At 46.0% G+C, this 23,291-nt stretch overlaps 2 protein-coding genes across 2 annotated transcripts in view; both read right to left on the bottom strand.

Moving 5' to 3' along the window:
* LOC142570492 (uncharacterized) overlaps window positions 1–20,956 on the bottom strand; it is a 37,251-nt gene extending 16,295 nt beyond the window's left edge. The window contains exons 1-4 of the mRNA XM_075678874.1: window positions 20,921–20,956; window positions 17,467–17,648; window positions 12,706–12,879; window positions 11,048–11,270 (exon numbers count right to left, since the gene is read on the bottom strand). Coding sequence (XP_075534989.1) covers window positions 11,048–11,270; window positions 12,706–12,879; window positions 17,467–17,648; window positions 20,921–20,956 — 615 coding nt within the window. The remainder of the gene's footprint in view (window positions 1–11,047; window positions 11,271–12,705; window positions 12,880–17,466; window positions 17,649–20,920) is intronic.
* A 1,369-nt stretch (window positions 20,957–22,325) lies between these two features.
* LOC142570491 (phospholipid-transporting ATPase ABCA3-like) overlaps window positions 22,326–23,291 on the bottom strand; it is a 40,042-nt gene continuing 39,076 nt past the window's right edge. The window contains exon 8 of the mRNA XM_075678873.1: window positions 22,326–23,019. Coding sequence (XP_075534988.1) covers window positions 22,622–23,019 — 398 coding nt within the window. The 3' untranslated portion in view covers window positions 22,326–22,621. The remainder of the gene's footprint in view (window positions 23,020–23,291) is intronic.

The following is a 23,291-nucleotide window of genomic DNA, read 5'->3' as shown; positions in this document are numbered from 1 at the left end:
TATTAGACAGCTATACTAAGTAACGATAATATGTTTATTGGCCGTCTAAGGTTGTAAAAATTAGTTTTGCTGTAATAAGCATGGTGTTATGCGCGCACATTGCAGACATGAACACATCTCACTCAATGACGTCAAACGCTCGCTCTCAATACGCTGGCGTGAGGAAGAGCAGCAGCAACAGTGAGCGAATTTCCCTTCGCGCTGCATCTCGCTTCAGCAACTAAGCGGCGAGAACACAAGCTACACGAAGCCATCATCCCTCGACGCGCCTAGACTCTGTAGCTACCGCAGACCGCTTTAAAGTTCGAGGCCACGCGGCCATACCCAGCCGTGCCGTATGCAGCCGCCGCCGGAGTTGAACGCTCCCCTGCTGCCTGCGCGCGATGGAAGACGGCACGCTTCCTCCGCGCCATTCTCCCTTGCGTGCTCGACATCGAACCGCCATGCTTTTCCGTTTATCATCGCACGCTTTCACTTGTAAACACAGCATACGGCACGCTGCCGTTATCGCACTTGGACTTTATACGGAATATCATGTAGGCGGCGACGGCGACGCCTACGGCGAAACTTCCTTGGATTATACATATAAATCATATCGCAAAGCAAAAAAACACTCTAAACAAAATTTTCATCCTATATATGAACCTGGTTTGGAGGGCACCTGACATTTCTACTGTAATTGTTTTGCAGGTGTTACTGTGGCAAAGTGCGCTTATGTAAGGGCTCGAAATCTCACGACTGGGCGTTGTGCCCAAGGTGGCCTCTCTATTGGTAATAAAGTGGGTTGGAACCTTGTCACACAACCAAGCAGACACCGTCACTTGAACTTATTTTGTCACTGCAGACGGAGAAATCACCTGGCCGTCCTGAGCAAGCCATCGCGACGAGAACTGGGCCGTGCTTTCTGTAGCCTAACACACCTACCCAGCTATCACTATTTCACAAACATGATGGATAAGTGGAACAAAATACACCATAATCATTTGAAGAATGCTACAGGTACGTTCACCTATTCGAAGATGCGCTATGTAGCCCTTCAACAGACACGCACGAAGAAACACGCACATACAGACAGGATGATTCTCGAGCTAACAGCTCTAATCTAAATTGCTAGTTTGCGCACCATCTCGCTTAGTTCATCGAATACACCGCAGGCGTCTCACATAACGCATGATAACAGGGAGAAAACGACGGCTCAGTGATTATTTCTAAAGCTCCTAATTATTCCAGGAAAGTTAATGTTTTGCTACACATGGCACATGACACGCCCCCAATTATCACCAAGTATGAACACTGCGTGTGGTAGTGTTCTCGGAACATTGGGAAACATACCGGAGACAGCCGCATAACAGTTCGAGCACTGGATAACTTACAACGGCTGTAATCATAAAGGCTGTAATTGATGAAGACACATTTAACTATGCATGCACCTTTGTTATAATGTACCCCCCTCCTCCTCCTTTATAAGAAATTTCGTCTCGATGTCAGCTATTGGAAGGTGGACTAAACTAAATGTTGCGCTGTTCGCAAAACACACTTATCAAGTTCCGGAGTACTTGCACACGTGAACTTTGCGGACACTCCACATTCCCTTCCCCCCTTATTATCAAGTCGGTCGGTTAGTTCACCGAGGTACACCAAGGTGCATATCGTTCCTCGCGGAACGCATGACAATAGGCGGGCAACGATCGAGTATTGAGAAATTACTTGCAATGATTGTAATTAGACCAGAAATGTTTTTAAAAAGTTTCATACACAACGTGTAATATGGGCCCCCATTTCCATTGTATAGGAATTTGATGGCATGTACTGGATATGGTCATAAATACCAGGTTCTCTAGCCGAGTGCCATCCATGCGGTATAACCGACCTCAGATTGGTCCAGCTTGACTGATCAAATAGGGCACCACTGTAGGTTAAATGAGGCGTACAACTCCTGCGGGACCCGCCGTGGTTGCTCAGTGGTTATGGTGTTGGACTGCTGAGCACGAGGTCGCGGGATCGGACCCCGGCCATGGCGGCCGCATTTCGATGGGGGCGAAATGCGAAAACACCCGTGTACTTAGAATTAGGTGCACGTTAAAGAACCCCAGGTGGTCGAAATTTTCGGAGTCCTCCACTACGGCGTGCAAAATCAGAAAGTGGTTTTGTCACGCAAAACCCCATAATTCAATTTTTAATTTAACTCCTGCGGGGACGGTAGAGTATCCGTCTCCAGTGCAAGAGGACCGTGATTCAAATCCCGGTGCCGCGCAATTCTCCACCGAAAAATACAAAAAAAAACCGTGTGTTGAAAAAATTGCACAAACAGGCCTGGAGTGCGGCCTGATCCTGGTGACCAGAACCGGTAACGCACTCTCTCACCAGAGCAGGATTGGCCACCCTGGTGCAGTACTTGGCCACAACCTCCTATATGAATACAACAATCAAACCCCGGCCCTCAGTCCCCAGCAGCCGCGAAGCAACTGACCACGGCGGCGGTCAGATCTGTGACGCTGCAGAGGGTGCTAAGAATACCTGGCTCCGGACAGGCCGCCATTGGAATCTGAACCTCGCAACGTTTAACGTTAGAACGCTATCTAGTGAGGCGAGTCTAGCAGTGTTATTGGAGGAATTAGAGGGTAGTAAATGGGATATAATAGGGCTCAGTGAGGTTAGCAGGACAAAAGAAGCATATACAGTGCTAAAAAGCGGGCATGTACTGTGTTACCGGGGCTTAGCGGAGAGACGAAAACTAGGAGTCGGATTCCTGATTAATAAGGAAATAGCTGGTAACATACAGGAATTCTATAGCATTAACGAGAGGGTGGCAGGTCTTGTTGTGAAACTTAATAAGAGGTACAAATTGAAGGTGGTACAAGTCTATGCCCCTACATGCAGTCATGATGACCAGGAAGTCGAAAGCTTTTATGAAGACGTGGAATCGGCGATGGGTAAAGTCAAAACAAAATACACTATACTGATGGGCGACTTCAATGCCAAGGTAGGCAAGAAGCAGGCTGGAGACAAGTCAGTGGGGGAATATGGCATAGGCTCTAGGAATAGCAGAGGAGAATTATTAGTAGAGTTTGCAGAACAGAATAATATGCGGATAATGAACACCTTTTTCCGCAAGCGGGTTAGCCGAAAAAGGACGTGGAGGAGCCCGAATGGTGAGACTAGAAATGAAATCGACTTCATACTCTGCGCGAACCCTGGCATCATACAAGATGTAGACGTACTCGGCAAGGTACGCTGCAGTGACCATAGGATGGCAAGAACTCGAATTAGCCTAGACTTGAGGAGGGAACGGAAGAAACTGGTACACAAGAAGCCAATCAATGAGTTGGCGGTAAGAGGTAAACTAGATGAATTCCGGATCAAGCTACAGAACAGGTATTCGGCTTTAACTCAGGAAGAGGACCTTAGTGTTGAAGCAATGAACGACTATCTCATGGGCATCATTAAGGAGTGCGCAATAGAAGTCGGTGGTAACGCCGTTAGACAGGAAACCAGTAAGCTATCGCAGGAGACGAAAGATCTGATCAAGAAACGCCAATGTATGAAAGCATCTAACCCTGCAGCTAGAATAGAACTGGCAGAACTTTCTAAGTTAATGAACAAGCGTAAGACAGCGGACATCAGGAACTATAATATGGATAGAATTGAACAGGCTCTCAGGAACGGAGGAAGCCTAAAAACAGTGAAGAAGAAACTAGGAATAGGCAAGAATCAGATGTGTGCGTTAAGAGACAAAGCCGGCAGTATCGTTACTAATATGGATGAGATAGTTCAAGTGGCTGAGGATTTCTATAGAGATTTATACAGTACCAGTGGCACCCACGACGATAGTGGAAGAGAGAATAGCCTAGAGGAATTCGAAATCCCACAGGTAACGCCAGAAGAAGTAAAGAAAGCCTTAGGAGCTATGCAAAGGGGGAAGGCAGCTGGGGAGGATCAGGTAACAGCAGATTTGTTGAAGGATGGTGGTCAGATTGTTCTAGAGAAACTGGCCACCCTGTATACGCAATGCCTCATAACCTCGAGCGTACCGGAATCTTGGAAGAACGCTAACATAATTCTAATCCATAAGAAAGGGGACGCCAAAGACTTGAAAAATTATAGACCGATCAGCTTACTGTCCGTTGCCTACAAAGTATTTACTAAGGTAATCGCAAATAGAATCAGGAGCACCTTAGACTTCTGTCAACCAAAGGACCAGGCAGGATTCCGTAAAGGCTACTCAACAATAGACCATATTCACACTATCAATCAGGTGATATAGAAATGTGCAGAATATAACCAACCCTTATATATAACTTTCATTGATTACGAGAAAGCGTTTGATTCAGTCGAAACCTCAGCAGTCATGGAGGCATTACGGAATCAGGGTGTAGATGAGCCATCTGTAAAGATACTGGAAGATATCTATAGCGGCTCCACAGCCACCGTAGTCCTCCACAAAGAAAGCAACAAAATCCCTATAAAGAAAGGCGTCAGACAGGGAGATACAATATCTCCAATGCTATTCACAGCATGTTTACAGGAGGTATTCAGAGGCCTGGAGTGGGAAGAATTGGGGATAAAAGTTGATGGAGAATACCTTAGCAACTTGCGATTCGCTGATGATATTGCCTTGCTTAGTAACTCAGGAGACCAATTGCAATGCATGCTCACTGACCTGGAGAGGCAAAGCAGAAGGGTGGGTCTGAAAATTAATCTGCAGAAAACTAAAGTATTGTTTAACAGTCTCGGAAGAGAACAGCAGTTTACGATAGGTAGCGAAGCACTGGAAGTGGTAAGGGAATACATCTACTTAGGGCAGGTAGTGACCACGGATCCGGATCATGAGACTGAAATAACCAGAAGAATAAGAATGGGCTGGGGTGCGTTTGGCAGGCATTCCCAAATCATGAACAGCAGGTTGCCACTATCCCTCAAAAGGAAAGTGTATAACAGCTGTGTGTTACCAGTACTCACATATGGGGCAGAAACCTGGAGGCTTACGAAAAGGGTTCTGCTGAAATTGAGGACGACGCAACGAGCTATGGAAAGAAGAATGATGGGTGTGACGTTAAGGGATAAGAAAAGAGCAGATTGGGTGAGGCAACAAACGCGGGTAAACGACATCTTAGTTGAAATCAAGAAAAAGAAATGGGCATGGGCCGGACATGTAATGAGGAGGGAAGATAACCGATGGTCACTAAGGGTTACGGACTGGATTCCAAGGGAAGGGAGGCGTAGCAGGGGGCGGCAGAAAGTTAGGTGGGCGGATGACATTAAGACGTTTGCAGGGACAACATGGCCACAATTAGTACAAGATCGGGGTAGTTGGAGAAGTATGGGAGAGGCCTTTGCCCTGCAGTGGGCGTAACTAGGCTGATGATGATGACAATTATTCTGAGACCGCGGGAAACAGCGAATAACTGCTTACTCCCGCTTTCAAGCTCCCGCTGAAGCAATTTTTTACAATGGCTAGAATTCAACAACAGGCATTTACCTTCGGATGTTCAGTGGCTATATCGTCCACCCCTTCGCCACCACCACCACCGCTCCTTTCGAAAATTCGTTCGTGGTGGCACTTGCAGTTCCCACGGTACAGTGGGCTAAGTTCTGCTCTATTCGTTAAACATTCCTGTGGCGTTCCGGAGCACTTGGATACGTAAGTTATTACAAAGACTGTAATTAACACATATACTCTGTACTTCGCCTACACATTACCCGTAGCATTCCCCTTATTTGGACGACGTTTGCACATGTTATGCTTCATTTAATTCCCCGAAAAACACCGCAGAAACCGACTACGAACCTCGTATAACACGTGAATATATGGAGAAATTGAGGGTTTAGTATTTATTTCCTAATGTTAATAGTTAAAGAAGAAGCGCTAACGTTTCACCACGCGTTAAACTTTATATACCTCCATGTTTTCACCAACCATGAACTAATTAGTCTGACGCAGAGTTCTCCAGGACACGGGGAATCACATATCTGATAACGACCATATAACGCCATCGAGCACCTTTTTCGAGTCGTTTTTCGTGAATCCCATACAATAAACTGACGCTCTCATAACATCACCCACGAATCAGGCATACTATGCCCCTTATTCGCTCAGAATGTCAAATTGTGGAACGTTGAGCACCTTCAGGACACTTGGCGAACTTCCAGCGAGCTTCATAAAATGTGCTTCTGAAGCTTCCGGTATACACCCCACAATTCTCTGCCAATTCTCTCCGAATATAGAATTCATACCGCGTGTAGTTTTTTCAAGACAGCGCGAAAACATTGTAAAAGCTTTAATAACGCGTCTGCACAGGCATAACACGAAACTTTACTACGTGGTTTTTATGCCTTAATTGCGCAACACGCTTTAAAATCTTTCTATGCATCGCTGCTAACATTTCTCGTTTTCCCTCGAAATATAGCTTAGTTAAAAGTAGCGCACTTGAACAAAACACAGACACGTGCACGCACACACACATATAAAGGAAGCACTAAAGAAATTTGGCACTTGCTGCATGCCCTGATCTTAATTTTTTTGTCCACGATTTTTTTTAAGTGCGCCGCTAAATAACCAAGTCATTAATTATCACCTAGCCCATCAGTGCAGCTTAATTAAGGGAACCACTATAGAGAAACAGTAAATAAGTTTATATAAATAAATTAAACAGGAATAAGTTTAGTTTCGTTAATCTTGCGTGAGTAACCCAGGGCCGGTACATCTGTGCTACGTCGCAGTTGTAAATGTGTAATCTGAATTGAGGCGTTTACGTCGAAGCGAAAATTCTAGAAACTTGCAAAGATCTGTTTTTGGCACATTTAGGATACAATTGAGTCTGTGTTTAGCGATAAAAATTTAACTAGGCCTGAGCAGACGCTGTCAAAATCCTTGACATCTCGGACCAGTTGGTTGGGGAAGTGCTGCCGCGTAAGCGGCCGATTTCAAGATGCCGTTTCATCTGCGAAGCAGCTCCTTCCTGCTGCTGTCGGCAGGTGGCAACATAGGTCTGTGCCAGGGCCGGATTTTCAGATGTCATTTTTTCCATAGGCGAAAACAGTTTCTCATATTTGTCTTAAAGGGACCCTGAAACGATTTTGACGATTTTCTACAAACGTACTGAATCGTTAGAGTAGGCCATTCGGATCATTAACTGACACATCTAAGTGTTCTGCGTAAAGCGTGTAATTTATTATAAGGTTTTAAAAATGCACATCGCTGCGGATCTCACCACACTGCTCGGCGGAATTTTAAGCCGCCCCTACCCATATGACCGAAATCACCCATATGACGTCAGTGGGGCGACCTATCCGATTGGCTGACCAGGGCGCGTGATCGATAATTTTTCCAACTTTATGGTAAAGAAATGATGGTCGTAATAGTTGGGATGTTAGTTAATTTGTTTTTATAAAAAGAAAGTAACATAGAGAGAATGCACAAGAACAATTTTTCAGTACACTTAAGCACTTCCGGCACACAGCAAGTATCGTCTGCTTGCGTTACAACGTGCTCCGTTTTTGACGAGAGCTCCGCCGTCAGTATCGGTTTGTCTTTTCGCGAGCGCTTTGATTCTACTTTGGTGCGTTGTGGACTGCAGAAGTAGGGACTGGCAATATGTCAAGCTGCGACATCGTGTCCCTCTGCAAGCCAGTACACGAGCTCACTGGCTGCAGCGCCTCGGACTGCCACTATCCGATCGGCGCCAGGATTTGTGCGATTGTGGCCGTCACTTTGCACCAGAAGATTACTAACGCAATAGCGTTTCGCGAGTCCGGTATTAGGGTAAACTCAAGCGCAAGGGGACAGGGCCTGGCCGTGTCCCCTTGCGTGTCGTTTGAGGTGAGGAACGGAAGAGCAACTGTGAATGGTCTGCACGGTGCAGCCACCTGGTGGCATAGAGCTCAACCACACACAGTAGCAGTAACAAAATATATTCTTCTTTGCTGCTGGTGTAAATTTTTCGCAGGAGTGTAATCGTTCACACGTTGTTTTTGTAAATGTTTAAAATATTTTACACTTGGTTAGAGCAATATTAGCTCTTTCTTTGGCTGGTTAAGCTCTGCGCCAACGGGTGCCTAGACCGTGGAGGCAGGCACCCGTATCCGGCAGCTCACGTACGTCTACGCTAAAGTTCCTTCATCAGCTTGAGTTTATGCCTCCTCCGTTCCGTCGAGATATTCAGGTAATGTGTGATTACCGGAATACCAGACACGTTCGGTGCTACGACAGAATGCTTGCAACGCACGCTGCTTCGATAGCTTTCGCTTGGGGTCGACGGCCAACCGGCTAGCGGAGAGGTTTCTCGCGGTCGAGGGCGGGCTCCAAAACAACCGGAAGTGGACGATGTGACGTCGCATCGTGACACAGAGCCAGTGAAGGCGGAGCTTAGCCCCGATCGCTCGGCGAACGAGTTGAGCAGGAAAAGCATGGCTAGGGAGGAGGGTAACTTGTAATCGCTTGTAGCTCCATTAATACGTAACACTTCACTTAAATTGTGGTGCGCATGTTCTACTTAAGCTGTACCCTACGCGTTCACAAAATTTGTCCGAACCGTTTCAGGGGCCCTTTAAATAACAGGCGACTAATCGTGCCAAGCCTTATACTAAACGAAGTCGACAACAAAATGCGATCGTTCTGCGAAATTTGAGCAAGAACAGTGCAGCGGTGAGTGCAAAATCTTTTTTGACCGCGCGCAGCCAAATATTCAGAACGCTGTATAGAAACCATGCATCATGATGTTATCTGTGTTACCTATTCGATCGCCCCTGTGTGAAAATTGCTTTTGTTTTTCCAACCAGAAGGGTAAATCCGCATGCGCTGCAATGCAGTGCTAACAAACCTTATTTTCCATTCTTAACATTATTCGCATGTTCACGGAGACAATCGACCAGACAGCTCCTGTCTGACCCACGTTGCATGCGCCACATTTCAAGGGGTTTCGATACACAACTACCTGCACACAACAGCAATCTTCACGCACAGGCTCACACACAGGGACGATCGAACGCGCATAATCATTGAATCGGCTAGATGGCTCGTGAAGCTTGGATGGCTTACTTATGCCCATGCATAAGTTAAGTTAGCATATATATATATATATATATATATATATATATATATATATATATATATATATATATATATATATATATATATATATATATATATATATATATATACATAATTATCGAAAAGGGAGTTAACAGAAGAGAGGCCCAATTTTTATTAATCCTATCATAGGCAGCCAACAAGGACACCGTCGACAACACAGGGGAAATTACTCGTACTTACTGATTGAAAATTATAAATTAATTATAAATTAAAGGAATTGAAAGTGGATGAAAGAAACTTCCCGCAGGAGGGTAATGATCCCCCGTCTTTGCATTACGTCTGCGATGATCTATCAATTGAGCTACCGCGGCGCCGTCTTCCCATCCACTTTCTGTGGTATATGTATTACTACTAGAACTAATACTGGCAGTGTTAGCCAGCGCCACCACTCACAAACCGTGGTGGTGGATGTGGAACGTCCTTTCTGCCACCGGAGCCACGACTACGTGATCTTTTGGGTTGAAGGCACCTGGTCAATAAACGCGCATGTGCTACCAGAAGGCATGAATGTTGCCGGATTCGAGACCCTGGTTATGTAATGAACTAGAAGGAAAGGGTTTAAGCGAGGAGCCCGATTTTTATTATTCATATCAGACGTGGGATCGTTCCCCACCTGCGCGAAGTTTTTCATCCACTTTCAATACCATTGAGTTATAATTTCTTTATTTCAGGTAGTAAATACAAGCAATTTCCCCCGTGTTGTCCACGGTGCCGTTCTCTGTCGGCGTCTTACGACATATATATATATATATATATATATATATATATATATATATATATATATATATATATATATATAATGTCGTTATCCCTCTGTTTCTTCTATATAGCACCTTCTATCACTCACACAAATTTCAGTTGGCACTAAGCGTTTGTCCTTGTTTCTTTCTGTGTCCCCTGTCCGGCTCAGTGCTGCACCACACAGTCTCATGGAAAACCAACTAGCCCAAACCATCACCCTTGTAAGTTAAATGTAAAAGCTTTCTTTCGAATTGAGCTCTACACCAGACTTCATCGAGGTCAGCTAGCAACAACACGGCGTTTCTGAGATTTAAAAGAAATGCACAGATGAAATGAAATTCACATTTCATTGGCATTAACCTGCAACAAACGCCTTATCACGTTTATCGCGTACGAGTCGGGAGGGTCTATGTTAAGAGGAAGCTTTAGCTCCGATGCTCCTATATAAATACATGTTAAATGAAAATTTGTTTTTCTCGGCAACTACAGCAACAAATTTGACGAGGTTTGTGACAATTAAAGGAAAAACTTAAGATCTAGTGACTGTTCGCTTCGAGTTATCGATTTCGGTCGTCAATGTTTTACTAAAAATTGGCAAAATCAAAATTTTCCAGAAAACGAAACTATCAAGTGTACAACTCTGTAACTCAGCTTGGAGAAATGATAGCAGAATTCTGCGAACTGCATCTCATAGTACATCTAAAGCGGACGAGATTAATGTGTTAGACTAAAATCTGCCAAAATTGAGCAATACGTAAATACAGATTTTGCAGCACCCTTGTACAGAACGTAAGAAATTCACGTCAGATATAAATGGACATATCAAAGTTGTCTGCTTTGAGATATCTAAAGGATACCGTTTACAGAACCGCGATATCTGTTCCTGATGCAGAGCTATGAATTTGTGAAAATTTGTGAGCTATGAATTTTTGAAAATTCTTGTAATAAAATTCATTCCCAAAATCGAGATTGCGCTTCCAACAGCCACTATAAGTTACATTTCTCCCTCAAATGCAAAAAATTTCAAAAAGATCGGCCCAGGGGTTAGCTCATGAAAGCGTTTTTGTGTTTTACATGTATTCGAATGGGCCGCGTCGGAGTTGGGCCGGAGCAAAAGCTTCCTCTTAAGGCTTCTTCTTTTGTTTTGGAGCACGGTATTTGACTTACGCACTCCCAAAGCGATGCTTTCACAGTTTTCTTAAAGTAAAGACTCACCTCGTAGCTGTACACGAGCTCCGCCTCGGGGAAGTTTGCACGCACGGCATTAGCGATGTCTTGGTGGTGGGAGAAGTCCTGCTGGCGGTCTGGGTACGTCTTTACCGTGATGGTGTAGCCCTTCCCAAACTTATTCTTCAAGTGTGCCAGCGACCCCAGGCACTGCAGCTTGCCGTCCCCCAGGATGGTGATGCGGTTGCACAAGAACTCCACGTCCGATAGGCTGAACATACCGTAGAAAAATAATATGGACAACAATTTGAGTTTTTGTGTACATCAACAAACTATGGTGCATCGAAGGGCCTTTAAAAACGCTGCAGTTTCGCCAGAAAGGTGAAACATCCATTGCGATAGTAAATTATTAGAGAGCTATACGAAGTGAGGATAGTAGTTTTCCCAGCTATATAAGCTTATAAACATTCGCTTACAAACTAAATTAACAAGCATCGTGCCATGCACGCAAGCAAACATGAACATATCTCACTCGATGACCACGGAAACTTGCTCTCAGAACGCTGGCTTGAGGAAGCGTGGCAGCAGCAGCGAGCGAATTGACATTCGTTCTGCAGCTCGCGTCAACGCTAAGCTGCGAAAACACAGCGCATGAAGGACTCTATCCCCGTCGCAGATTGCTTTCAATATAGCGCAGCCCGGGCGGACGCGCGCTGCTTCGCAGCAGCCGCCGCAGTAGCATGCGGCCGTACCCTCCCCTTTCTCCGGAGGTGTGAGCGCGGCGGAAGACGGCGGCCTTCCTTCCCGCTTCCCTCCCTTGCGCGTGAGAGATTGAGCGGCGATCGCCGGCTCACCCTCGCACGCTTTCACTCGCGCAAACAACATAATTCGCGCGGCGACGACTTTATCGCCCTTGAACTTTATGCGGGATCTAGCGGTGGCAACGACATTGCGGCAGAAATGCGCCTGGAGTTTCCACATAACGGCAATCGCAATAATATGGTAACTGACTGGCGGTCATTAACTTCCCGAGCATCACCCGTCGAATACAGAGACGCCGTATTCAAGCGGTTTGAAGCTGAAGCTTATTTTTGCCACCTGGGATTCTTTACGATGCACCTAAATTTATATACATAAGACCGAGTTCGTATTTTATGTTCTTGGAATACGGCTTCTGCTGCTGCTAGTCGAAGCCGTCTCCTTGCGCTCAGCAGCAGAACTCCACAGTGACAGAACCATAAAGGTGGTTCTTATCAATGCTCTAAAATAACACTACTACCATTACGCTAATGCCCATAAAGCATTAGATACTTCCCTTAGCACTTGTAGCGGTGGTTTCCAACAGCTTCGCTAGACATCCGCTTTCGCAACGCCAGGATGACTTCTTTTTGTGAGTTTCTATTTGCTGCTTGTGCGCTGTGCATTCACTTCATCGAATACGATCATCTGCTTAAAGGGAGACTAACTGGAAATATACTAATTTAAGCAAGACTAGCACATTTTCTTGCTCAAAGAATAATTGTGATGCTCAAAGAGTTATCTCTCGTATAATGCTACAATAGGGCAAATAAAGGGTTAATAAAGCAGTTGTTACCTTTCTACCAATTTTGTTTCCTTTATCTGAGCATTCAGCTGGACTTGACTTTCTTATAGAGTGTCTACTTAAAGAGAGAGTGGTCGGCGCTGTGAGCATACGGGCCACGCACCTGTGAGAGGTGAGCACGATGGCAATCTTGGCGACATCCTGCAGAGAGTTGATGTATTTGGCGATGCGCTTCCGCGATGTCGTCTCCACACTGTCGTACGGCTCATCCAGCAGCAGCACCTTAGGCATGCCGATCATCGAGATGCATATGGAAAGTTTGCGCCGATTGCCGAAGCTGCGAAACAGTGCCGCCCGCGTTACGGCAAAGGAAGCGTGCCGCTTTTCTTGTCAAACGCACGTTTACACGTGATCAAGTATGGCTGCGAAATGAACATCTAAGCATACCATTGGCGAATAATTACAGTTGTAATATATATAGAAGAAAGAAAGCAGAAGAGGAAAGACATCACGCAGAATAAATACATTGACGAATAACGCTAATGTATTTCAACCGCTAGACAGGCGCTGTTAGGGAACTGTCAGCCTTAACGCCAACGTATCTGGTAGCTCATTTCAAGGACCGGTGTGTGAAAAATGGCGCTTCTAATGATTTTTGCTAAGCAGTCATGGCGTTACCACTGCTCGGCATCAATGTTGAATTTGTCGCATATGTGATAGAGTGCATAACTGAAGAGGTAATTAGTGCGTGTATTCATTTTGTTTTCTAGATACTGCAGTTTCTCCTACGGGTAATGTAGGCCTTTTTTTAGAAATCAACCTGCAAAGGTTGACCGGCGCTGTTAGAGAGTTGGACGGTTTATTTCCGTGCCTATCAACAGCCGAGTGGCCTTCTCGACAGTGCCCGATGTCATAAAAAAGTCGCAATCTCGTTTGAAAGGCGAAGCATCGATTGCGATAGCACATTGGTAGGCGGCTATACGAAGCAAGGATATTATCTTTATCTCGTATACCCTTGGAAACATTCGCTTATTAACTAAATGAACAAACTTTGTGTCAGCGTGCACAAGCACTCGTAACACATTCCACTCGGTGACCGCGGACACTCGCTGTCAAAACGCTGGCGTGAAGAATTGCGGCAGCAGGAGCGAGCGAAGTGACCTTCGTGCTGTCTATCGCTTCAAGGCAAACTGAGCAGCGAGAACTCAGCACACCCAAAGGTTTGAACCGTCTGCTGATCGTTTTCAAGAGAGGACGCGCGCGGCCCCGTAGTACGCTGTTGCTGCCGGACCCGAACGCCGCCCCCCCCTTCCCTTTCGCTGTTTCCTCGCTTTCTTCCCTTGCGCGCGCGAGATTAAGCAGCGATCGTCGGTTCCCCTCTCGCGCGAAATACGCTGTTACTGTCGAACATTGCCTCGCCACTTCTCCCTCTCTTCCCAGGCCCCCACGGCCTTTCGCGCAACGGAAGACAGCGCCTTTCCTCTCAGGTTTCTCCTCTCTTTGCGCGCCAGATTGAGTCGTGATCGTCGGCTCCCCTCGCGCGTTTTCACTCGCACACAGAGCACACGGCACGCGGTGATGGTGTTATCGCCCTTGGACATTATACGGAACGACACTGTGACTGCGCCTGCAGTGAAATTGATATCGCAATAATACATTTTAGAGCGTCGCTGTTATCCGTTGTAACAGAGCGAACGACTACGGGGACGGATCAAGGCGAACGCGGAGCACGGCTGGGGATGAAAGACGGGGATCGTGAAACGAGCGCCAGGAGCAAAGCGAAGGAAGAGGATGAAAAGCCCAATGCCGCGCAAGACGGGCTTTGCGGAGACAATGCTATGAGATGGCGCTAGAGTAGCGCGCGTCGTATGTGTGGAAACAAAGCTTTGCATGAGCGGAGGTGTGTCTGCGGCAGCTACTGTGAATCGCACCTACGCTTCACCCACGTGCTGACTCTCGTGATCTCTCGATTAGCGAGGCAGTCGCGCCACACTTTGCTCCTACGTGCCGCACGAGATAGATTGTCCGCGAGGTCATGGGATCGAATCCCGGCTATGGCGGCCGCATTTCGATGGGGGCAAAATACGCAAACATCCTTGTACTTAGATCTAGATGCACATTAAAGAACTCTAGGTGGTCCAAATTTCCTCATTCCTCCACTACGGCGTGCCTCAATCAGATCGTGGTTCTGGCACGTAAAACCCTATAATTTAGTTTTAATTGATTGTCTGAGCCAGCCAATATATCGCGAAATGAAAATTTCATTTCGCATTGGGGAATACCGTAGTCATCAGCGATTGTTTCTTTTTTTCACGTAAATTGAAGGCCATGGTGCTTTTTGATTTTAAGCGCCCTTTTTAAGCAGTCAGTAAACATTAAATATAAAAGAAACACGGTTTCTCAATAATGTCAGTTAAATAAGTCGTCGTGAAAGTATGATCAATTGTAAGTGTTTTGGAATCTCGTCTTTGCACAAACGGATATAAAATCCTGGTAGAATGTGTGTTTATACTTGCGCGTATTGCCACACGAAACATGAAAACCTAGCGGTGACAAAAGTACATCACAGCCAAGCGTACCAATCAGTACGTTACGAGAAATTTAAACCACGCGCAAGCCTTCTATCGGACACGTTTCCAAGCTCGAAACTCCTCTAAATACAACTGTAGCTGTAGAACCGTCGCCACCTGATATACCTTCTAGATACAATACGTACAAAAGTTCTCTCCTTCAATTAGGTCACTAAACGCAAGAAACAGCGAGTTACGCATCACAGATGCGAACACAAGACATGATCAATGGAGTATCACACCACATTACAGTTTTCGAAGCATTTTTTCGTTATACGTGAAATCCCACCAAGAACACTTGACGCTAGGTTGACACTTGACGCTAGGTTGTGACACATACAAGCGAAAATCCAAACTACAGCCGACGTCAACACCAAGGTCCCATACACGATAAACCCACTGTACTTTCCCGCCAGAAAGATAATAGTCAAAAGATTAAGCAAGCAAGCTTTCTGGTGAGCGAGATCACCGAAGTATTTTTCAAGTTCAGTTGAAGTTTATTTGCACACGCACCATTACTCGACTGAGAGGACGTTGTTCTGCAGTAGCTGACAATCATGCAGGCTTTCAGTATTTGTGATTTTGCCTCTTCAGCAAACAATAACGTCTTTGTGTTTTCTAAGAGTAACGAAAAATCATTAATAAAAATTAAATTAGCAGTGGGCCAACGTTAGGACCTTCAGTCATACCTAAAGTTATTTAATCTGTTAAGACAAGGCATAAAATAAGTTCACTTAGTTTCGACTGATTTTTCAAGTCACTTTCCAATCAAGCACTGTAAAGTGTACATATTCCGTAATGCTTCCGAGTTAATATTTGGTGTTTTGGCGTAAGGCTTACTCGAAAGCGTTGGGCGTAACGAAATAAACTGCATCTATCTGACTATGGTTAAATTTAAATACTCGGGTTTTCCGTGCCAAGAACCACGATCTGATTATGAGCCACGCCGTATTGACTCCGGGTTAATTTTGACCCCTGCAATTTTTTAACGTGCACGCAATCCACGGTACACGGACGTTTTTGCATTTCACCGCCACCGAAATGCAGCCGCCACGGCCGGGACTCGATGCCGCGACCTCGTGCTTAGCAGCGCCACAACATAGCCGCTAAGCCACCGCTGCGGGTACTGGGGTTAGATGCAATGGGCCTGTTGCACTCATGAAAGGTTTGTTTCCACCGGTCTCCTTTTGACAAAATCATTTTGTGAGGCTGAAATTTCTCCTTAAAATAATGATGCGAGCGGTCTTACATTAGCATCTCAAGAACTTAAGAAAAATTAAGAAGGTGTGACGAAGGGTAGTAATTCTTCGTGTCACAAATGATTCCCTGCTTAAACATTGGGAGTACGGTCGCAACTTTTCACTGAGAAGGGAATAATGCATTCATAAAGGACAAATAAAACAAATACGTTAAAACCGGAACTAGGGCGACAGCGCAGCCTTTGATAACAAAATTATGAATACCATGAAGACTTGTAGATAGTTTCGACCTATGTTCCCATCCCAATCCTGGATAGCTGGTAAGCGCTGCTAGGAAACGGAAACCCGCTGGTTGAGCGGGCACTGGTCCGTCAGGCCAGCAACGTCGCCATGGTCATTGGAGCCCTGCACTAAGGGCCCCACCTTCTGGACCCCACGATGCAGATAAAATTTATTTCTCTCTATCTCTTCGCGACCAGAATTAAGCAGCTCTTCATCGGCTACTGTTACATATGCTAGACAGTCAGCCTGTTCTGCCAATTATGATAACCGGAAGCACATTGCTCGCTTATAGTTAATTTGTTGATTTGTTCGAGCTAACGAAAATAAAAAAATAATCATGTCGCACATTTTCCACGGCTTCCATGAGTAATAGCATAGATAGTGTAAGTTTAGAACCCTTCTTCATCTATTTCTCGTTTTTTGCGATTTCGTTGAAAGTTGTTTCTCCTTGCTATCACGTCACATTAGAGGCTCACATAATCGTGTAGATGGATGAAATAACATCGATGTATTGCTTAACCAGGGAAAATACGGGTTGGGACTTGTGCAGCTAGCTGGAGACACTGCGGGTCGCGCCATCTTAATTGTAGCTAGTGCTTCTGCTTATTTGTTTTTTGGTTGGCTTTATTTCCAACGTAAGTTGAGGATAGTTACATAACCGTCACGCAAGTCCTATTCTTCGCAAACAAAAGCTCATTACTGAATGACAGAAACCGAGCAATGCAAGAAAGCAGACGGCCACTCCCCACCGCTGTATCGCCTAATTGCACGCGCTGCTGTTCCACCTCTGTTGCCTGTTGTCGATAAACCATCGCGAGGAGCTAGTGGACGGATCGTATTCTTAGGCTCACTGAAGCGCGTAGCAATGCCAACCTGTAGGTTCCCACGAGCTGATCGCCGATTTCGTCCAGGTGAAATATGTAAAGCAACGTGTTGAGGTACTCGCTGGTAGGCGAGATCCCACGCAGTCGAATGTAGAGCACTAACGTCTCGACGCCTGTCAGCCAATCCAGAAGTCCGCCGCGCTGCGGACAATAGCCCAGGTAGCGATGAATCTGCGAGTCGTCGCCAGCACAGCGGTAATTCGTCAAGACACACGTCGCTGTACAATCAAGCGAGGGATCGCGTTCGTTTATGGAGCAGTTTATTTAGGCACATAGAGATGACTCATCAAAAGCTGCAACTTTCCGCTGTCTCAGCCGCAGGGCAATATAGGTTTCGTAATTCCCGTTTGGCCACAATTGGTATGAAAAGAGAAACATAGATACGAAACGAAAACGAGAAACGTGCAGTATAAAGGAAATGTTGGTGGCCTCTGGGAAGAGATGCAACGCGCTATTTCTTATCCCAATGCCACTTCTAGAAGTACAGCGGCCGCAAAACCGGTAAGTTCGTGCGCTATCTTAGATACAGATCATGTGGTTTCTTCTAAGAAGGATGCAGCAACATAACTGTTCAGGTGCTCTGTTCCAACACAGGTGCTCTTTTCAAACACAGCTTCCCCTTCCTCTGCCAGTGTCGCTGAAAAACCTCCACACAAACACGATTATCTCCCATCTCCCTCTTTTTCACTTCACTACCGTTTCTTTCTCACCCTCTGCGGACTCGCCATCTACATCCCATCGCGCTGTCGACTGCCACACACGGAAATCACTATTTAACGCCGTATATGCAGAATATCCCTTAGAACAGTTTGCACAAAGTTCTCTGGAAGTGATTCTTTATAACGTCTGTGCAACCGTGAACACCATGCTTGCAAGATGGGCTAATGAACCGGTCGCCTCCTTACCTGAGACAGGTCGCGAAATATGGAGAATCCATCAATGAAAGCGTCGCCGCCATGCGGAAGTATTTCTCCGGTCAGTATCTTAAACGTGGTAGTCTTTCCCGCCCCGTTGACGCCAAGGAGACCGAAGCACTCGCCAGACGGCACAGTGAAGCTCAGGCCCTACATCGCCATCAGCGATAAATGATATTAGCGTCGTACGCCGTCACCTTGAGCATGCAATTCTGGATGCCCCGCGTATGGCGTAAGGTGAAACAAAAAGCAGACGGGTAAAACGTAAACAGCGTAGAATTGTTGTATACAAAGAAACAATGCAGAGTATTCGGGGCGCACAGTAGTGGAGCCACTGTGCCAGCATGTTGCACACGAAGACACTTTCGAGATCCGGTTCCGGGATACGTTGTTCGGAGTCGGGGGCCTCACAGAGGATAGCTTGTCGACGCCGTCGTAGCGCCGAAGACATGGTAGCTGGCCTGCGCTGTACTGGGGCGTCGCACTAAGCTAGGCGAACTCACGCCGTCGTCCGTCTCAATCGCCGAGAGTTCCTTGTTGATGAGAGCATGAGAGGGAGCTTGAAGGAAACGCATCGGTTTATTTTACATATATACAACTCACTACTGGCTCCATGCAAATAGGAGTACACGCTCTGTCGCTGCACTTTACATGTCTGATCCCACTAAGTGTCTGGGCAGGCTACACAAAGCATCCACAATCCCCTTTTTAAGTTCCCCACGTCACATGACGAGGGAATGCGATTACTGTCTCCCCGCCAATCAGAAGGGTCGAAGTGTTCGCGCCGTTCTGCCCACGATGTTGCACCAATTTCGCGACTCCACCCCTGTTGTTGCGCAATTGCCCTCGCAATGAAGCAATGACTAGGCAGTCGGAAATCAGGGATCAACGCTGTTCCCACGCCAGTCGTCGACGTCGGCTCCTTGCATCAAAGGCGCTTCGCGACAGTCAGTATGTAGCGATTTGAGGAGCCTGGCATTGGCAGCTGCTACTGCTTTCAGAGAATGCGGCGGTTGGTGTCACCCCGTAGGGAGCGTCCTTTCTTTTTTTTTTTTTAATAGTTAGCGCCAGATCCCGTCGTCGTCTAGGCGGGTGCTGGTGAAGTGCTCGCTTCGTGGGAAGCACACCAAGAATGCCCTCGCAGTTTTGACACGCAACAGTGCATATTCAGCAGCACAGAAAGACTGTGGTCATTTTCCGGTCATGCAAGAGGTTATGAGCTATGACTTCTATTCTTACGAGAAGCAATGTTATCCGTCAGAGAAAAAAAAAAGCCAAAGAAAGCTTCTGCCGATGCGCATGTTGCTGTTTCAGAGCAATACACTTACAGGTCGAAACTCCTACTTGAACCGCAAAATGCCAACCTCAAGAAATTTCTGGATCTGATAAAAAATTGATGCTACACTTCGCAAACGCCCCATGACGGGTTTTGCATTGTTTTAGACACGGTTCACAAAATGGAATCGATCAGGATTGTGGCTTGCGCTTGTTGGTGTGTCGTCATGAAGAAGTTCGCAGCAGCGCCCCTACTACATGGACACTGAAAGAACAGGGCACTCACAGTGCCGCGTGGCCGTTCTGCTCTTACTCCATCTGTATCCGGTGTTCGCGTAGTAGTTGGGCTAAACTGAACATCTACGGGACGAAATGAATCAGAAGTGCGTCGCACGGCATGCTTTTCGTGTCGTGTAAAAGCGTCATTGGGACGGTAATCACCATGGCGAACACAGCAGTCAAACAGGGTGATATGCGAAAGTGCATGCATCGTCGCGAGTATTTCAAGTACTGAAGGCCACACTGTGCCACGCGTAATGCTGGAACTTTCAACTTACTTTCGTTTATTATTATTTTTGAGCAGTCATAGACTGTTCGTTAAACGTTCTCTAAACGTTCTTCTATAACTATTCCTTGTCCTGAACAGTCTTATCGTTTCTCGTTATTTCTTTGAACATCGACTGTTTGTTTTATATTTGAGCTGAAAACTATGGACGCTGCCAGCATGTAATATGCAAAAAAAGAATACATCGTCAAGTTATATATAACACGCTAGCTCTAGCTCTCTTTTACCACATATTTATACACGCTGTTTGTTTGACGCTTAGCAGTGGACGTCAAGTAAGCCGATTCTTTGCAGCCAATTCTCTACCGAAGCATCGTTGTCTGCAAAATTCATATATTTAATGCCTTAATTCTTTAAAAATGCCGATATACTGTAAATGGGTTCCTAAAGTATTATCCATGTCTTGGTATTCACGCGACCGCTGTGTTAAATTCCTGAGTACAAGAAGTTACAATTATGAAGAAAACAGACAATGAAGCCAGGAAAAGCATAAAAGAAAATAATTACGTTTAACTGAAATCTAGAATAAGGACAACAGATATGAAAGTAAATAAAGCGACAATTTCATTGTTACGCGTGCGGTGCTTTACGAATTAAGCTACAACAGAGGGCATCCTCCCCTAAACCTTCTCGTGTATTTGTGTAGTATATGTAAAGCTCAGCCCTAGGAGTGTTCCAGTTCCCCTCACCTCATTCTCGGTGTGAGGTGCAACATCTGCCGCCATTTCATATGTGTTTATTGTTTTAATCACCTGACTAACGAAAAGAAATCGAGGCCCTGGAATTTCCTTATCGTTCTCACTGTGCAGAGAAAAGTACCGTGACGACAGAGACTTGCCCGCAACACTACGTTGGTGTCCGTATAGCCGTACGCTTTTTGCAGGCGGCAAACCATCAAGGCTGGCTTCACTTCCTGAGGTGGTTGCTGGTAGATTAGACCGTTCACCAGTTTGTCCTCGTTTACCACATCGGTGTCCTCGTACTTAGCGGCCTGCAAACGTCGGCATGTACTCATATTTCAGTGTGTATTTTCCTCGCCTCGAGTGGTTTTTTATTATTTCATATTCAGTCGACGAAACATTGTGCTTAATTCAGGCAAACAGAGAATGCGAGCTGGCCAGTCGTGTAACAGGACGTAGAAGAAGTTTCAAAAGTGTGATCCTCTAGGTTTTCATTTTGTCAATAATTTCACTGTTCAATGGTTGCCCGCTTCGCGCAGTAGCTTATTTTCGCACGTGTAGCTTTATTTATTTAAAGACACTACTGACACGGATCATGTTTTCACAATGATGTGCCATAACCAACAAAGGCGTTTGTTATTATGCAACTGCAGGTCACTTGGTAGGGAGACGAGAGAGTGATTTTTCATAGCTATGTTGAGAAACTGCTGTGTTAAAGTTTGTTACGGTCATGCTACATATGTTCTTCAGCGTTCTCTTGCAGATAGGTTATAATGTTTGTTCCCCTAACATCATTGCGTCGTACGCTTTCAATGGCGCAGCGTACTTTATTATGCAGCATGCAACTGGAATTTATGTCATGTTCTTGAAGAAGCTGACGTTAGCTTGCAGCGTGTTCACTTGGCTCGCCCTCAGGAACGGCCCCTGAGGCAGCTTGGTATTAGTGGTTTTTTTTTTCATATAGCTGTTGACATTGATTTGCTATATGAAGGCACACCGAATGCGTAAAAAAATAAATGACATGTGTCAATAAAGCACACTGCGCCGACCGAGGTACAGTATATTGCGTCTACTGGGCACGAGATCAACTAGGATGACTTGTATATGATCTCCACCGAAACAAAAAAGTTTTCACGCTTGCACTTGGTATCTTTCATCATTTTTAACTATGCGCACACGCTTAATAGAAATACTGGTACTCCCCCTCCCCGTATATGCGCGATGCCTGCAGCACGCGATAACGCGTACTTAAACGAGTGTACTTCGCCGTTTGCTGTTCTTGTGAACTAGGCTCCCATGCGAGAGCCGAAACGTTTTTTATATTAATATACTGTACCCGGGTAGCCGCCGTCTGTTTTATTGACTATTTTCTTCCCCGACTAGATGGGTTTCCATAAGACCCTTGATTTTATAAAATATGCCATTTTCACAGAGAAAGGAGTCCTCAGCTCTGCAAAATCAAAACGCGTCATTTGCGGGGGTCACTTGATCTCCGCTTTGTAGCTTATGCTCAGAGGCACATTAAACCATTTGATGCTCAATCTGATGCTCTGATGCTCATTTGGATGCTCTTTTGTCTCTCTCGCCCACACACACACGCATGCACAGACGCACAAATGTTCAGGCGCTGACAGGCCGTTAGGCTTATAGACACAAAGACTGGCTAGGGTGCAAACACGACCGGGTCTGAGGGCAGCGGACAGTAACATGTTAAGCTAAAGAGGCGTTGCTTCCGGAAGGTGGTGCAAAGGAACTCCGGAGCGAATTCCTTTCGTGTTTTATTATAGGGCTGTGGTGGAGGTACGTGCGGTCATTCACATTGCTTCCATGGTCACTCGAAGGGTAGAAGCCCAAGGTACGATGTACCTGTGTGACCACTCCTCGTGCGACGAGGCCTCTAGCGACAGGCTGGGGCAGGTGGTCGTCGCTGGACCCCGGCGCGCTCAACTGTTGGTCGAGGCGGCGCAGCCAGTAGCAGTCCGCAAGAACGAGCAAGACGAAGAGCACCGGCCCTTCGATGACGAGGGTGAGTACCTCGTTGAAGACAGAGTACGGGTGAACTTCCAGCGGAGTGATCGCGTACTGAGCCGGATCGGACTCTGTCACGTCTGCGCAGAGGTCGGAGGTCGGGAGCAACGTTAAGCGTGCGCCACGCGGTCTTACGCCCAATAAACAGCTGCGAGAAGAATTTCCTACGAGGTGAGCGCTACTGCGCGAACAAAAGCATTTATGAATCGCTACAGCCCACAGAGCTCATGACAGTCCGCAGCCGGAAACTATGTGCCGGCCTTTTGGTGGGATGCTGACTGATGCAGTGATTGTAAATGCATCGATTTCAGGGTCGGCACTTCGCGCCATAAAATACTCTCACGCAGTGCAA

The sequence above is a fragment of the Dermacentor variabilis genome, chromosome 2 (assembly GCF_050947875.1).
Source record: "Dermacentor variabilis isolate Ectoservices chromosome 2, ASM5094787v1, whole genome shotgun sequence".
In the NCBI taxonomy this organism is placed as follows: Eukaryota; Metazoa; Arthropoda; class Arachnida; order Ixodida; family Ixodidae; genus Dermacentor; species Dermacentor variabilis.
This window is presented reverse-complemented; position numbering and strand designations above follow the sequence as displayed.